This window comes from Misgurnus anguillicaudatus, chromosome 21 (assembly GCF_027580225.2).
Source record: "Misgurnus anguillicaudatus chromosome 21, ASM2758022v2, whole genome shotgun sequence".
In the NCBI taxonomy this organism is placed as follows: Eukaryota; Metazoa; Chordata; class Actinopteri; order Cypriniformes; family Cobitidae; genus Misgurnus; species Misgurnus anguillicaudatus.
The window spans coordinates 3165511-3184038 of record NC_073357.2 but is presented as its reverse complement, the minus strand read 5'-3'; the positions used below and the strand labels follow the sequence as shown (position 1 = coordinate 3184038).

Here is an 18528-nt window from a genome sequence, read left to right as displayed (position 1 = left end):
CTCTGTCCTGTTACTCTCTGAGTTTCGTCCGTGTGTAGTAACAATGGATGCTTCTGTGCCACCCAGTCTGTTTTAGTCACTGTGAAGCGTGTGAAGTGTGGAGGAGTTTCAGGATCGTGTAATTTACATCTTCACGTGCTGTTCTCCTGCCCTTGTCGCCTGTGTATCCAGGTCTCTGAAACTGGGCCGAAGCTGTGGTACTGACCTTAGTTCACGTTGAGTGTGAAGATTGCGGTGGGTGCTTAATTTGAAGTGAGTACACGTGGAAGAGTGCTGTGCTGTTCTAAATGTTTGCCAGTAATCACATCCTAGGCTGAGTCAAGAGCCCTGTATACGAGGAGTTGAGTGGTGGGATTGGGCAGCCGTTTCCTATATCTGCACACGATCCAGAGACTGGTTACATCCCCCCAGGCCTGTGTAGAAAGGTGTCGTATGCTCACCGAAAATCAAGAGGAGTTGATAAATGTGAGTGAAGTGTGTGTGCTTTCTGCTATTCACCCTACAGGTCCGGAGCCAAGGGCTCGTGTCGATGTGGGACTGTTTCCATTGATCATTGCAAAGTGAAAGCGTTGGGAAGTCTGCCTGCAAGTAGAACGCCATGTTCAGGAATAAATTCACACTCGCGTCCTCCATCTGGTGTGCTTTGAAAAGTTTAAGCCTCCTTGCCTGCTAAAAGCTGAAGACCCGTGTATTCACCGCCCGCCGTAAGTTAAGCTTACCAAGTACTCACCTGTAAAGCCTCCTTGCCTGTTGTAGTGAAAGCTCAGTGTATTTACCGCCCGCTGTAAGTTAAGCTTACCAAGTATTCACCTGTACAGCCTCCTTGCCTGCTAAAGTCCAGTGTATGCACTGTCTGCTGTCAAAGTGAATTGCCCAAAGTTAAAGGCTCCGCATACTTACCTGCTGTCCCAAGTTAAAGGCCCCGTACACCTACTTGCTGTCCAAAGTTAAAGGTCCCATATACTCACCTGCTGTTGAAGTTAAAGGCCCCGTATACTTGCCTGCTGTCCCAAGTTAAAGGCCCCGTACACCTACTGGCTGTCCAAAGTTAAAGGCCCCATATACTTACCTGCTGCCCAGTTAAAGGTCTCCGGTGCTTACCTGTTTGTCCAAAGCGAAAGGCCCGTTACTCACACCTGGCTGTCCAATGTCAAGAGCCCTGGGAACTTACCTGTTGGCCTAAAGCTAAAAGTCCGGGGTACTCACCTGTATGTCTGTTTGTTCAATACTGAGAGCTGTGATATTGATCGGCGCACCCTTCCGGACCCCTGTTGTACAACGAACATAGAGTGATCAGTGGATGGACCGTAAGCCTTTTAGTCCAGGCAAACTATCTCATTTTGGAGCAAAAAATAGAAGTAATTGTAAAAGAATTTTTTTCAGCATAGATAATTTCTATGAGGTGTCCAGAACAACATACTAAAAGTCCTAAGAAATCTTAGTTGAGGAAATATGTTAATTTCTCATCAATCCGAAATGTGTGCCAATAAGGCCAGACTACAATACACCCCAATGGGGCTATTTTTTTCCTTTACTCCTATAAAAATGAAACTTTACACAATGAAAGTACCCATGAAAAGTAATTTTTTTTGTATTACAAGTTGCTTTGAAAATTAAATTTAATATGCAAATGAGCTATACACTAAAATTGAATATGCCCAAAATACACCCAAAAGTAACTTTTTGGTATTACAAGTTTCTTTTAAAATGAATTTGAATATCCACATGAGCTTTACACTTATTTAATATGTCCTAATTTGCATAGGCAGAAACATTTATATGTATGATAAATATATTGGCCCAATGTTCATCCAATCATCCTGCTGCTTTTAGACTGGCCTCTAACCTGAAAACTGCCTGGCTTGGTAGTTCCTGCCAGCTGTATAACCCCGCCGGTATAATCTTAAGTGTCACGGAGGAACACAAGCCTGAACAGAAGGGGAGGGTTGTGTTTTTTTGTATGTGTTTTTGTTTTTAAATTTTTTTATGTTTTTTATTCAGCCTGGATCCTCAACCCCTTCTCTGTGGGTTTTGGTTCGGGCACCCCCATATCATTTCCTGGTTTGTTCTTTACTTGGTTCTTCCCCTCTGGGTTATATTCATCTGATAAAATTGCCTCACTAAAGCAATCTGAATTGCAGCACTAGCAAAATCTGTACAATTTAAATGCATGTTAAGTTAGAAAATAGATCAACACAGTAAATGCATCAACAAAACACAAGAAAGACTGATACCTTTTTTCTTAAGATCACTAGTATAACAGCATAAATGTACCTGAGGTTTCCTTGCAGCATTGATATGGGTAAAAAATTGCATTGCAAAATACATTCATTACAATGCAGTGCAATTGGCCATTTATTTTGTTGGGGCACTATTATGGGTCAGTGCTGAAATCCTCTTATGTTTCAGAATTTAAATGACATTTTTATTAAGAATGTGTAATTGATTGTTTTCCATAGTTACATTTTAATCAGGGAACGAAAACACTACCGTATTATAGATATTTATTTAAAAGCAACTAAATGATTTCAGACTTTTTCCATTCAAGATGACACATCGAGCTCTTCAAACAATCCAACCCCAATCATTTTGAGGCTGTAATTCTACATCTCGTCTATTTGGCATAGGAAAGGGATGGCACTGAAAAAAAGTAAAGAATGACACTAGCTTTCTCAAACAATCTAAGGTGTTCAGCCAGTCACAGGAAAATGTGGGAAAAGGCATCATCATTGCAGGTGAAAAAGCTCTAGTATCACTGTATGGGGGCAAAAGGATGAATCACTGGACATGCTAAGATACAGGCGATTCTTTATTAAAGGAAGTCATCTCCAGTGGAACCTTAATCTCTCCCTCCAACATCAGCAGCTGCAAAGTTCCATAGTCTTCGGGTCTTTTACCAAATTATGAAGTGGAAAGGGGGAAGTGAACCTATGGACCCAAAACCTTGGGGGTGCCATATTTTGGATGGGAGATTAATGCCAATAATGACTGATCAGCCAAGCAGCGTAATGAGCCAACACCAGGTCATTTTTTGCCAGGCTGGGAGGACCAGCTTAAACCAGCTACTGCCACCTTAAATCAGCAAAAAACAGCTACCAGCTTATGCTGGTCTTAGCTAAAATTTTCAGTAGGGATTGTTAATCACTGCTATGACTAAACACATACGCATAGGTCTAAAAGGTACCAAATTGTGAAAAGCACTATATAAATAAAATTGAATTGAAAAAATATAAATACATAAATAAGATGCTCACTTACATTATAGGCTATAGCATTACATTATAACCACATTATAATTTATAGCAGCATTTTCCGGGCTTCAGTTCTGGATGGCATGATGCACACAGCAGCTCTAAACTTCAGCTCAATCATTACATACGCAGAAAGATTGATCCATACCATTTAAAATAATGTTTACTTACTGCTGCACTTTTGTAGTTGATAGTATTTGCAAGAAAGACTGCAGCACAAAGAGATGCAAATGCAAAAAAACATGGACTCCCTTGCACTAACATTTGTGGAGAATGTTGTGGTAATAGCTGTACAAACTCACAGTTGCCTGATTTATCAGATGAATATGACCCAGAGGGGAAGAACTAAGCAAAGAACAAACCAGGAACTGATATAGGAGGTGCCAGAACCAAGAGACACAGAGAAGGGGTCAAGGATCCAGGCTGGATTTAAAAAAAGATGTAAAAACAAAATCTCCAAAAAACAAAAACACAAAAAAGGCCTCCCCTTCTGTTGCTACCTTGTCGTGGTGGGGAGGCTTGTGTTTCTCCGTGACCCTGAAGATTATACCGACAGGGGTTATACAGCTGGCAGGAACTACCAAGCCAGTTTTCAGGTTAGAGGCCAGTCTAAAAGCAGCAGGATGATTGGATGAACATTGGGCCGATATATTTATCATACATATAAATGTTTCTGCCTATGCAAATTAGGACATATTAAATAAGTGTAAAGCTCATGTGGATATTCAAATTCATTTCAAAAGAAACTTGTAATACCAAAAAGTTACTTTTGGGTGTATTTTGGGCATATTCAATTTTAGTGTATAGCTCATTTGCATATTAAATTTAATTTTCAAAGCAACTTGTAATACAAAAAAAAAATTACTTTTCATGGGTACTTTCATTGTGTAAAGTTTCATTTTGATAGGAGTAAAGGAAAAAAATAGCCCCATTGGGGTGTATTGTGGTCTGGACTTGTTGGCGCACATTTCGGATTGATGAGGAATTGGCATGTTTCCTCAACTGGGATTTCTTGGGACTTTTGGTGTGTTGTTCTGGACACCTCATAGAAATGATCTATGCTGAAAAAAATTATTCCACAATTAGTCTGTCGTAAAACGCTATTTTGCCTGGACTATTTGGATTACCTACCGTTAAGAGTTGTTGTTTCGGTCTACGTACTTACCCTTGCACTTGCAACTGTCATTTCCTCTTGTAAGCCCAGGGCCAGAGGTTGAGAAGAAGATACCAGCTGCTGCCTGGTGAAGAAGGATCACTTAGCTGTTGTGCACAAGGTCTATCAAGAGGCATTCCCTTCTCTGCACCCTTGAGTCCGGGAGGACGAGCCTGGGCATACACATTAGTTCCCCCAGCTCCCCATCTGATTCCAGCAGCCCTTTTTAGATTTCCCCTCTTCCCTTTTCCCTTTTTAATATTTAATAAAACTTGTTTAAATTTTATATCTTATATCTATATTTATATTTTATATTTATATTTTTTATATTTATATCTAAACAATGTGTGTGCATGTTATTGATGTTGGACTGAATAGTTGCTTATAACTCTCTTTTTATTTTACTCTATTATTATTTTTTTATGTAGCTGTTTAACTGACCTAAATGACTTAGGTGGACTTAATCTTGGGCCTTCTTTTGTGACGCCTTTTTTTTCTTTTATTTCATGTAGTATGTGTTCTAATTGTGTACTGAGGCAATTGAGTATTGAGGTAAAGGCGATGTGTTTATTGTGATAGTTAAAGCATGTCAGGGTTATGCTGTGTTATAGGTTTAGGGTGTTGGTGTAGGCTGCCTAGTAACTTATTGGCTTTGAGCAAGTGTGTTGTTGTTGTTGTTGTTGTTGTTTTATGTTATGTGTATTGGACCCTCTTGAAAATGAGAGGTTGCATCTCAAGGGGCTATCCATAAATAAATAAATTACAAATTACAATATCTTCTTGTCTGTGTTGTCGTTGGGGTGTTTTGGGACCTCCTCGGGGTGGAAACTGAGGGACGAGCGAGACTTACGATAGGGGTGGTCCGCTCCGACCTGTGACATCTTACCAACTAATAATTCACAACATTATAGTCTAAGAGCTTAATATCTGAAATGACATGGATGAAGTAATGAAATATAAGCAGCAAGAATTAGTCCATAAAAGATGGGAACTCTCTCAAAACTCATGATGAGAGATCATGAAACTGATTGATAAAATGTCAAGAGAAATATGTTTTACAGTGATGTTGTGTTGCCATGTTTTATGGGGATGTTTTTTACATGTAATGACTTTAATACTGTACCAACTGTATATTTTATGCCCTTCCCCTAACCCAAACTCTAAACCTAACCCTCACAGAAAAACATTTTACACTTTCAAATAAACATCATTTGGTTTGCAGACTACAAACTAATTGCACTATTATACTTTAAATACAGTTTTTGATTTTGTTAGCTGTTACTGTAATTCATCAAACAAACAAAAAACAGAAAATTTGAATTTATTATTTTCAAATAGTCCTCATTTTTCATTTTTATATACTGGATGTAAATTCATTTGTTGTAATGAACAGGTGAGATGATCAGAGGAGCTGAATTTTTACCGCCATCATTAGGACATGGACTGAAGAAAGGAAAGAGTTTTTCAGCGAAAGTTTGAGCAGTGAAAGAGTAGATATGAGACCTGGACTCTACATCATAAAAACAAACCAAACCCTCCTCATAATCCACAAACACCCCGACCTTCTGTGGTTTCACTTTTAGACACAGAGAGACATCAGGATTAGCACAGGCCCAATATTCATTCTCATTCCTCAGAGCCACATTCCAGAGTCCATCCTGAGGAGTTAATCTGATCTTTCCCTTTCTGTTAATAGATTCTCTGGCCACTCCTAAATCCCAGTTAGTTTTGTCCTTCACCTGAACCTCAAAATAAAATCTCCCTGAGGTGAATCCCTCTTTTCCCAGGACACAGGCAGATTTATCAAATCTCTCTGGATTATCTGGGAGTTCATGTTGAATGTCTCCATATCTCACTTGTTTTCTATCTTCAGACAGGATGAGATTTGGTTGAGCTGTATCAGGATCCAGAGTCACATCCACTGAGAGAGAGATGAGAGAATATGAATGACAATATAAAGATGTTGATGTGTTTATAATAGTAGAGATGAGTTTGTGTAAGTAAAGTATTATTGTTAGTGAATGTGAGAGAAGAGTGTAGATCACACATTGTACCTGCATACTGCTGCATCTTCATCAACACTGTCAACACAAATCACAATAAAACATCAGCAAGAGTTTAGAGAAGAAACTTAAAAACACTGACAGATAACTGACAGATATTTCTATAGCAGATGATATTTGGGTTATTAGCAGCAATTTCATTTTTGTGGTTATACTGTACATGCAGATTGTGTTTCTTTTTTATTATTTCTCTAAAACTTCATGCACATTTCTAAAGCGTATTTTTAAATGGTGGGGAAACAAAATAAATGAATGTTTTTGTGATCTCTTGTGTAGTGTTTTGTATTCGCTCTAGACACTTTTATGTTTTCAGATTCTTGACTCTTTCCTAACTCATTTCCCTAACAACACTGTAAAAATGTCTGTAGAAATTACAGTATTACAGTATTAACTAGCTGCCAGTAACTTACTGTAGATTTTACATTTATGTTATTTACTTGCAACAGTTTGTTTAAAGGTAAATGAACATGAAACAGTTTCAGTTTTTCAGTAATTTTTTACAGTGAACCACTCGGTACATTTACAGTATTTAAAAAAAAATAGTTTTAAATACACTCTCAGATAAAAAGATACAACAGTTGTCACTGGGCCAGTACCTTCTAAAAAGGTCCTAATATGTAACACGTAGGGCCCTATTTTAACGATCTAAGCGCATTGTCTAAAGCACACAGTGCGCAGTCTAAATGGGCGTGTCCGAATCCACTTTAGCTAATTTAACGATGGAAAAAATGGTTTGTGCACCAAGCGCACAGCCTAAAAGGGTTGCTCCTATTCTCGTAATGACTAATGGGTGTGTTTTGGGTTTAACGTGCAATAAACCAATGAGAATCTCAGCTCTCATCCCCTTTAAAAGCAAGTTGCGCCTGGTGCCATGCCTAATCCCTATTTAGACAGCGAAATTTGGAGACTGAAAAACTAAGCAGAGGAAAAAGACCACCAGTTTAAGATTAATGTTAGAAAATTGTGTTGTTTTCATATTTATTAAAATAGTTTTTTTTTTTTTTATTAAAACCTTTAAAAGACATTTTCTTTCAGTCATAGAAGTAAAAATAGCAGGCTTTTAATTGCTGTAAATGTATTGATATCCTACATAATCATTGTAATCTCATAAAATAATTTCCAAATATGCAAGAAAAGGTTTGTACTCTAAAAATACAAACAAGAGATAAAGAATTTACAAATGTGGGGAGAGCCGAAGCGTTTCAGCACTCGGAGCCATGGGATTTTTAAAAAGCATTACTTAAATGGTTCTCATCTCATCATATACACAGGTACAGAGTCATCATATACAATAAATCTGTTAAGTAGCATTTAAAATACATTTTAAAATAGATGCAATTATTTAAAGCAAATCATTTATTTACTTACAGGTGAAGCAGCTCTTAACACCTTCTAACGTCTCATAATCGGTCCTCATTTATGTCCAAGAGACTCAATAATAATCTTTAACATTTTAATCTTTTTTTTTCATATTTAAAAGCTTTTTGTGCTGCTGCGCATTCATGTATGTGATAAGCAAACCTGCGTTGTCGTCCCGTTTATAGGCGCATATTACTAATGCGCTCATTAAATAACAAAAACAATATTTCGCCATTGACTTTAGAGGAGGTTTTAGTTTAGTTAAGTAGTCTATTTTAATTGCCTCAAAATAGCAACGTGCCAACAATGGGCTTGAACACACCTCGTTTTCAGACCAGAACGCCCATGGGCACAAAATTTGGCGCAAATGCATTTGCTATTTAAACAACGTGGCGCTAAACGTGAAAATGATCATTGCACCAGGTTGAAACTAGCAAAAGACACTTGCGTCACGCATTGCGCCGGGTGTATGATAGAGGGTCTTTGAGGTACAAAAGTGTAGTTTTTGAAAAGGTACCACTGTGACTTGTACTTTTGTACCTTCCTTTCTGAGAGTGTATTAGAAATGTTTCATATCATGCATTTACATATTTTAAGATTTACACTTTGTGTCTGAGAAAAGGGCAAAACAATAAAATCATGAATAAAAACTTTGCTACAGAGCCGCCTCACACGACTACGAGAGCGATATTGTGTTTCGACGGCACAAATGTGTAAAACAACAAAGGAGAGTCTTTAAAAGCATTTTTTTTTGTGCAGAACAACTTACTTCTGTCATGGATTCAAAGCCCAGATGACAGGAAACCCTTTTAGGTGTTTGTTTAAAATATCATAACTGACTCACAGGCGTGAGGTTTTTATTGTACAGTACTGACAGAAGTGAGAAGAGCACAAGACTAAATCCCTGTTAAACAAGGTTAACTGACACACTGTCATTTATAAACCTGACACAGAGCACTGTTGTTGATCACTAGCGATTTGTCTTTGTTTATTGTAGTACTTATGCTCTTATTTTAAGTGTCTGTGACATGAAGGTGAGTGGTGAGCAGATGAGAGTGTAACCGTCACAAAGTCACAAATATGTGAAAGTACGGCTCAAGTTAATCCTTCTGAAATTACTAGTTGAGGAATGATACAAACAGTGAAACGTGATGGAACTGGTGTATAATAATAATAATCACTGATCATTGATGAATTCATATTTACCAGTTTGAATCAGTTTCTCATTGAGAGTCTCCTGTAGTTGAGTCAGAGCTCTCAGAGTCTCCACACTCACATGAGTCTTCATACTGATCTCAGACCAGTTCTTCATGTCTGGAGCTCTGTACAGGGATGATGGGTCAATCTACAGCAGTAAAGAGGGAAAGGAGAAATACATTAGTATGAGAGAGAGAGAGAGAGAGAGAGAGAGAGAGAGAGAGAGAGAGAGAGAGAGAGAGAGATTGACCTGTATGAGATGAAGATGATCTTCACTGTGTGTGATCTTCTCCAGCAGCTCACTGTCTCTCCACTTCAGGTCAGTGATCTCCTGCTCCAGATCTTTAATGAGATCTTCATCCTGTTTCTCTTCTGCTTTCTGTTCCTCCTCCATCATCTCCAGCAGCTCAGTCTGACATCTCTCAATGGATCTGATCAGATCACTGAAGACCTCAACACTCGCTGCTTTCTCCTGCTCTCTGCTTCTCTGAGAAATCAGTTTTTCATTACAATTCATCACCTTTATTTATAAGACAAATCAAAACATTATCATCCATCAAATATTTCACATCTTCAACTCACTTTTCTGAGTTCTGCTGAGTGTTTGATGTCTTGAATCTTCTTGATTCTCTTCTGGATCATCTGCTGAATGTATGTCTGTGTCTTCATCAGTCGAGTCTATAGACAGACACATTTGATCATCTTCTGACAAAAGATCATGTTGTTTGAATATGTATAACAGATGAATAAAGCATGTATTAATGTTGTTATGAACTCGTACCTTCTTCTCTTTACTCTCCTCCTCTAGAGGAACAGTGTTGTGATTCTTGTGATCTCCATCAGTACAAAACACACAAACACATGTCTGATCATCTCTACAGAAGAGCTCCAGAGGTCTCTCATGTTTCTCACATATATAGTCCTTTATATTCTCCACAGGATCCAGCAGTTTGTGTTTCTTTAAGTTCAGGACTCTCTGGTGAGGCTCCAGATGAGTTTTACAGTAAGATGTCTGACACATCAGGCAGGACTTCAGGGCTTTCAGTTTTCTTTCATCACAGACGTCACAGAGGACTTCAGAACTTCTCAGACTGAACTTTTCTTTAAAGATCAGCGTGATCTCTCTAAGTGTTGTGTTGATCTTGAGCTCTGGTCTTTTACTGAATGTTTCTTTACAGTATGGACAGCTGTAGATCTGACTGTTGTCCCAGCACTGTTTCAGACAGATCCTGCAGAAGTTGTGTCCACATGGAGTGCTGACTGGATCACTGAACACATTCAGACACACACAACACTGAAGCTCTTCAGACAGAGAAACACTGGAGGATGACAGATCTGAAAAACATCAACATTTATCAGTGACACACCATTTACCGTATGTCTTAAATTAATGATAAGATTTCATATAATAAATAATGTGCTTTGTGTTGTTTGCCTACTTGGAGGTGGACTCATACTTCTTCTTCTGGTCCGTCTTGGTTTTGGTGATGTTGGTGAAGATTCTGCCATTGTTCGTCTTCTCTTTAAAACTTAAAAAAAAAACAATCACAATCACATTTGAAAGCTTTTCATTCTGTCTTCAGTTTACATACTGTACTTCCTGGTTCACTTTAAGCCGTGTGACTCAATGACAACAAACACTAAACTTTGATTTACTTCACTTTGATTAAGTAATACCATATTATCATTTTACTCTAGATTAAAAAGTTCAACTAGTTTAACTCATGCATTAACCAGACTTTGTCTAATGTGTTCTAGTTAGACATAAACCCTACTGAACCAGAACACTAACATTAGAAACTTGTTCAGAGAAATTTCTCATATATTTCCATCATGTTACCTGTGAATGAGTATCAGATCATTTCATGTATGGCTTTAAAAGTCTCAAATATCTTCTTTCTTGAAGAGATAAAGAGTTTAAAAGTTTGTAGATCGTCAGTTTAGTTTCATTTTCACATAACTGTCACTCTATGATGATGTCATAGCTCCTCCCACATTTCCTGTTACATACAGAGCTGATCTCTATGATGTGTGTTTATATACAGCTTCAATACAGAGATTATATGAAGTGTTTATATAGATTGATAAATTTATTGCCCAGGTTAAAGAAGTATCTGATTATATGGTCACACACAAAATTGATCAAATTAAAAATAAGATCAAGACTTGAAATAAGATAAAGTGCATGAATATTACATTTAAACACACTGATCAGTTAAATTCAGTGTTTCTAAATGGCATGTAAAATAGTAACAGATGAATTAGAGATTAAGGAAAGAGAGACTTAAGCCAAAGATTTTGTTACTTGCAAGACAAGTGTACTCAGAAGTGGTGAGATTTCAGCAGTTTTTTTGAATAGTGTGACTGATTCGGTCGTCCAGATAGAATTGGGAAGATCATCTCACCAGCAAAGAACAGTGAACAAAAACCTCCTGACTCTATTCTGTGAAAGGAGGAATGACACCTGGCTGAAAACAAATCATTCAAGTGTTTTAGCTTTAAATGAGTGGAGAGAGACTTGGTTGTAGCTCTCTAGAGCTAGTGTGTCTAGTGTAGGTTTAGGTTAAGCTCTTAAAGGCGGAGTCCACAACGTTTGAAAAACGCTTTGGAAAAGGAGACGGGCCGACTACCAAAACACACTTATAGCCAATCAGCAGTAAGGAGCGTGTCTACTAACCGACATCCTTGCCGGGTTGCGTATGTGTGGGGCGGGTCTTTTAAAAGAAGGTCCAGATTCTATTGGGGTAGGGGCGTGTTTGTTTAGGTGATTTCAAATATCAACATTGGCTTTCAAACATCATTGACTCCGCCTTTAACTAACGTAGTATATACGTACAGTCATGCTCAAAATGATTCATACCCTTTGTAAATATGACCAAAGAAGGCTGTGAAAATGAATCTGCATCATTAATACTTTTGATCTTTAATTTAAAAATCTACAAAAATCCAACCTTTCATTGGAGAAGAATAATTTTAAATGGGTGAAAATCTCATTATGAGAGAAATATGTTTCTCTAATACACACTGCTCACAATTAATCATACCCTTTTATTCAATTCTTTTTGCAACCTCATTTTCCCAAGAGAACAGCTCTGAGTCTTCACCTATAATGCCTGATAAGTTTGGAGAACACCAGACAAGAGTTTAGAGATCATTCCTTCATGCAGAATCTCTCCAGATCCTTCAGATTCCAGCTCCATGTTGGTGCTTCTTCTCTTCAGTTCATCCCACTCATTTTCTTTAGGGTTCAGGTCAGGGGACTGGGATTGTCATGGCTAAAGCTTCATTTTGTGTTCAGTGACTCATTTTTGTGTTAGTTTTGATGTTTGTTTTGGATCATTGCCCTGAAGGAAGATCAAACCATGGCCCAGTATATGATTTCTAACAGGGACAGTCAGGTTTAGATTTTTTTATCTGTTGGTATTTCATAGAATCCATGATGCCATGTATCTGATCAAGATGTCCAGGTCCTCCAGCAGAAGAATAGGCCCACAACATTAAAGTTACAGCAGTATATTTTATTGTACACATTGGGGTACTTTGTACCCCTATGTGCACCAAACTAATGTTGAGTGTTTGCTGCTAAAAAGCAATTTTTTTGCTTCATCAACAGCTAATCCCTCACTCTAAAAATGGCTGGGTTATTTTTTAACCCAAAATGCTGGGTTGAGTCTGTTGGGTTGTTTTGCTGGGTTATTTTTTTACATTTTAAACACTTTTTGGGTAGTTTTAGTTTTCTAGGTGTTGGGTTAAAACTGCTGGGTTTTTATGTTGGGTTGTTTGAAGAGGCTCATGTGCTTCGCGCCCTTGATGTTTGAATGTGCTCAGCAACGGTCTTCGTGAAAGGACAGAGTCACTGGAAGCAGTTGTTTCTAGGTAAGTTTATATGTTTTTGTGAACATTTCATGAATATAAACAAGATTATAACATTTTGCGAGACAGCAACGTGTTAATTTATACAGACTAAGACGACGGGTGTAATTTGGAGGAATGACGACTGTTACCTCAGATCGCCATTTACACAAATTGACTCGAATAATCGTTCTAAGATGTTTGATATGGCATATTAATAAAATTAATAAAATCGGTGTTACAAAATCCCCATCACACGGTTGATTACGTTCTAATGACTTACCACAAGTCCACAAGTCAGAGGCGAATCGTGTCCGGGGAGTGAGCAATTAATTGACTCGTGTCAATAAAGGCAAATGTTCTTATACTGATGTTGCGTGTGTTTTATTATAACAAGCATTTCATACAGTCACCATATTTCCACTGTTCATTCATCCACAGTTTAGTAGTTTACTAGTCCACGCCAATCCTGGACATAGTATACATGTGTAGCTAAACAAAATCCACAATGGTGAAAGTAAATGTTCACACAATAAATATCACATATTCGTGGTCAAGATCATGTTTCACGCTCCTGTTTCAATTGTTTCACGGTCTTTCACGGTCAAAAAACTGTGAGCTTCCCCGTACACACAAACACCTCTCCCTCTATCCCAGGTGCACTCATTTATTTAAAAAGAGATTGCCCCCTACTGGTTCAACCTGGAACTTATATTAGGCTCCTACATACGTTAACTCATGACAATTTCTGTAAGCCTTTAACAAAGCGAGTCAAAACCGGTACCGAGTCGACCTCCGCAACCCCCATTTCGGCTTCTTGTGTCACACACGCGCATAGTTTTACCTTTCCCAGTTTAACAAGCGATAGCGACGCTGTTAAATTAAATTTAGCGACAAACGAGTTGCTTTCTTGTCATTCGATATGTAAAGACAGACCGCGAGGCGCGAGCACATGTTAACCGGCGGCGGAGGATCACGGAGCCGGCGTCTACTCGGTCACTGAGGCAGGGACAAGGGACAAGCAGCACATTCACTTCACAGTCGGTACGGCAGGTCACGCGTCGATAAATGAAAACGAAACAGCGTTTCCAAGAACTGGTGTCTTGTATGTATATTGCTTGTTCCTCTCTTTTAAAATGAAACAATAATTTAAGTGTTTGAACATGAACTTGAAAATATAATTGTTGATACAGAATTGTTGATACATCCCTCTATCATCTGTGTGCGTGCATGTAAGCGCTGGAGCGCGCTGCGACGCTTCGATAGCATTTAGCTTAGCCCCATTCATTCAATGGTACCATTTAGAGATAAAGTTAGAAGTGACCAAACACATCAACGTTTTTCCTATTTAAGACGAGTAGTTATACGAGCAAGTTTGGTGGTACAAACTAAAACGTAGCGCTTTTCTAAGCGGATTTAAAAGAGGAACTATATTTTATGGCGTAATAGCACTTTTGGGAGTACTTCGACCCGCCCGAAAAGTCCGCTCCCCTTCTCACTCTCATAATGGGAGAGGGAGGGTGTTACTGCGCCGAGTCGAAGTACTCCCAAAAGTGCTATTACGCCATAAAATATAGTTCCTCTTTTAAATCCGCTTAGAAAAGCGCTACGTTTTATTTTGTACCACCAAACTTGCTCGTATAACTACTCGTCTTAAATAGGAAAAACGTTGATGTGTTTGGTCACTTCTAACTTTATCTCTAAATGGTACCATTGAATGAATGGGGCTAAGCTAAATGCTATCGAAGCGTCGCAGCGCGCTCCAGCGCTTACGTGCACGCACACAGATGATAGAGGGATGTATCAACAATTCTTAGTTAGTTAAGGTAATAACATATTTTAATATTGAAAATGAGTAGACTATTCCCTTAACAAACATGTATATGTGTTATATGAAATTAGATGTGTTATTAAGTCGTATTTAGTTACTATTTTATATTCATTTCATAATATTTTTGGGTTGTCTCCTGTGATTTCAAATTTATATTGATCAACCTTCTGATCTGTGGCCGATACTGTAACAGAGATGTTATGTTTTTAGCAGAGATCAGATGTGATGTTGTTTTCCAATTCTTTTTTTAGAGTGTGCAGAGTTTTAACGTCCATCCATTGATGAGGCTAGCAAGACCTTCATACAACTTCAGCCAGTAAGTATAACATTTAATAATTCCTATTTAAAATGTATTGGGAATGTCTTAATTATCTGCTACATTTAAGTTCTGCAGCACTTTATTCTTTACATTTAAGTTCTGCAGTACTTTATTCTTTATAGTCAGATCATCCTATTTGTCAGTCTGTGTGATTTGCAGCCTTTGTTGTTGGCACAACAGTTAAAGGAGTGTAACACCAAAGTTTTATGCAAACTGACAAAAGGCCATTGCATTTTTGGAAAAAAAAATCTCACACGTGTTGGTAATGCGGCCAAGGATGCAAAAGAAAGCCTTATAATTTGTATAAAATTTATAATTCACTTGGCCCACATGGTTTTCTGAATACTTAAATCTGATCATTCAGTTCAGACCACTAAAAGTTTTTTCCTCTTTTGTAGATTGCAACAAATGTGGTGGAATTTCTTCTCTGGACAGAATCCTCGAAACCCTTTCCTTTCGTCCTGGCCATGGGACACATGCAGCAGATCTCTCAATCTTTTTTCTCAATCAGTCTCTCTTAATACGGAAGTGACTTAAACTGCAATTCGGCCAAGATGGCGACGGCACGCACCGCCTACTTTAAGCTTCAAAAATGCTCTTCACAAGAGGTGACGTCACAGACACTACTTGCATATTTTTTAGTCTCTGATTTAAAGGCATTTTTTAAGTGCTTGAAAATAAATACCCCAGGCAATGTGCTTCTATGGGAATTCCTGTAGTCTGTCATTTTTAAAATGCGTGAATCCTCTCCTGTTCGATTCCTTTGTACATCTTTGTTCGCGATGAGTAACTTTAATAAATGAAGTATTTTTAGTGAAATACATTCCATTCTGTGAAACTTAAAACATTTGTTCTGTAAAAAACCTTTACACATCTATGAATGATTTTACTTTTAATTTAACAATTACATTGTTTCTTTTCTTACACTGCTGTAGTTTTGTTTATGTACATTTCAGTATTTCATTTATATACTGTAAAATTACAAATTCTGTCTTAAATTCAAACAAATTGATTCAACCTGTTACATTGTTACTTCAATGTGCATAATTTATGATATTTTATAAATATATTTATACTTGGGTCAGTAAGCAGTTCTTTTAAATGATTTTGCAACTTACAACTGTAAAAATGTAAGAGTTTCTAGTTATTTTGCAGTCAAATAAACATTTAATTGCTGTTAACAATGGTCTTGATTTACAATAAAGCACATGATAAAAATAACCCAGCAAGAATAACCCAAAACCCAGAATATTAATCCCATAAATGGTTAAAATGACTACATGTTGGGTTTTCTAAACAACCCAACCTGCTGGGTTAAAATGTGTTACCCAACGTGCTGGGTTACTTTAACCCAGCATGTGTTCTGTCCAATATTTACCCAGCGCTGGGTTACCAATTGGGTTGTTTTTAACCCAACCATTTTTAGAGTGTTGTCCAGGAAACCACCCCACAGAGTTGGACAGTATTCAAGTATTTTTACTCAACTTAATAGCATTTTACAAGCATTTGCACTTTATGAGAGTGTTTGTCTTGGGAAAACTTTTACTACATTCTGAAGCAAAGAATCATATGGTTTATCTTACTGTTACCTACTGTTACATTGTGTTACCATATGAATCTGTGTGAAACGTCAGATTATGAATACTCAGGGTTATCTCTTAACCCCTGGTTAAACAGATAACGCAGGATTCCATTAACCTGGAGTTATTTATTTTTAAGTCTGAAAAGCCCCAAACTGTGTAAATAGGGCTTTTCACACTGGAAATAGTTAACACTGGTTTATTCTCAACCTTACCCTACAGGCTTTTGTTTGCTTTAGGGTGCACTTATTTTATACTCAACCAAACCATGCAATTTGACAAAGGGATGAAGTCCTTACCTTTTTTGTGTTGTGGCAACATGATTTTCTTTTTTTTCATGATTTTTTGTTAAATAAAAGTAACTTCTATCATTTTTCCAAGGCAGACATCTAATATTTATATAAATATTTGCCAAAGCGTGCCAACTGGCAAAAAAAAACTGTCACACTTTCATTATTAACATCTTTAAATCCAGAAATTGTGAGGTTGTGCTGCTGTTTGTTATATAAATTTACCCATCTAGCACATTCTTTTATAAAGCCAAACTTATTAATGCATTTAGTAAAGTTAAATAAAATTTGGTGTTTTAATAATGAAGAGGACTACTGCTGCTTCACTGCGGTAAGAAAAAATCCCCTACCGTCACAGCCCTACACGCAAGTGATGATTCTCTGTCAACCAATTAAAGCATTGCAGTGAATCAGCTCCACCCTTTGAAACCGTACTATTGTATTAGATACCATAACGAAATGGTCCTGTAAAAGTGTTACAGAACGGTTCGCTATTTTGGTACCATTGACAATGGAAACAGACAAAATTATGTACTGTTATGTAACCTACCGGCCGGTGGAAATGAGGCATTAGTTGTCAACACTGCTGTGTGTGTGATGATGTGACACAGGAGCTAAAGTGTGGGCCGGGCACTGACTGATTGATGCTTTGCAAAAATAATGGTCCAAACACAACATTAGGGACCTTTATGATATTATAAGAAGTTTAAAAATTGCTTTGTTTTGAAATACTGTGATAAATGTTGATAACTTCTGTTTTTTTTTTAGATTTATCATCCTCCAGTGTTTGTCTGACTGAAGAGCTTCAATGTTGTGTGTGTCTGGATGTGTTCAGTGATCCAGTCAGCACTTCATGTGGACACAACTTCTGCAGAATCTGTCTGAAACAGTGCTGGGACAACAGTCAGATCTACAGCTGTCCATACTGTAAAGAAACATTCAGTAAAAGACCAGAGATCTGATGTTCCAGTTGATTGGACATTATCCTGCTCATTACACAGCTATTTGTCAAACAAGAAAGCAATAAGATACAAGAGACTGTTCTCTATTGTAAAATAAATCACATTGGGTGTTGTTAGTAGGGTTGCCAACTTTCTGAAATGGAAATAAGGAACAGTGAACGCGTGAGCCCCTATTCGGGGAGGGGGTCCGGTGACATGCCCCCACGGAAAAGAATTCTGAAAAAAACTGAAATCATGACTTCTGGTGAATATAGTGGAAACTAATTGATACATTTAGATAAATATATTTCATACAACTCATTAGGCCTAAATATTTATAGAATAGCAAAGTAGGCCTAATCTGCATACAAGACTGAACCACATAGATGTGAAGTATAAAGGCTATCATGATAATTTTGCCAACAATAACCCATGGATTTGTTAAGTTTATAATATGTTTTATTTTTAACTTAAACAAATACAACACATAACATTCAAAACTCATCGGCTTATATTGCATTTGAAGAAAAATTAAACAACAGTTTTCTGTAACTTTGTGCGAACTGATTCAATAGAGTTAGACATCTAGAATGTTCTTTCCAGAACAAAATTTTTTTTTTAATTTAATTAGACAACATTTTAAGGAAGTGTAGTGCAAAAATGTTTTTATAATTAAACTTCTATTGTAGTTA

General features: G+C 37.4%; 1 protein-coding gene across 1 annotated transcript in view; it reads right to left on the bottom strand.

Moving 5' to 3' along the window:
- Positions 1-5737: 5737 nt before the first annotated feature.
- LOC129418653 (E3 ubiquitin-protein ligase TRIM39-like) overlaps positions 5738-18528 on the bottom strand; it is a 99860-nt gene continuing 87069 nt past the window's right edge. Inside the window, exons 2-8 of the mRNA XM_073859890.1 lie at positions 10463-10552; positions 9805-10358; positions 9606-9701; positions 9274-9510; positions 9033-9171; positions 6459-6485; positions 5738-6325 (exon numbers count right to left, since the gene is read on the bottom strand). Coding sequence (XP_073715991.1) covers positions 5778-6325; positions 6459-6485; positions 9033-9171; positions 9274-9510; positions 9606-9701; positions 9805-10358; positions 10463-10532 — 1671 coding nt within the window. The 5' untranslated portion in view covers positions 10533-10552 and the 3' untranslated portion in view covers positions 5738-5777. The remainder of the gene's footprint in view (positions 6326-6458; positions 6486-9032; positions 9172-9273; positions 9511-9605; positions 9702-9804; positions 10359-10462; positions 10553-18528) is intronic.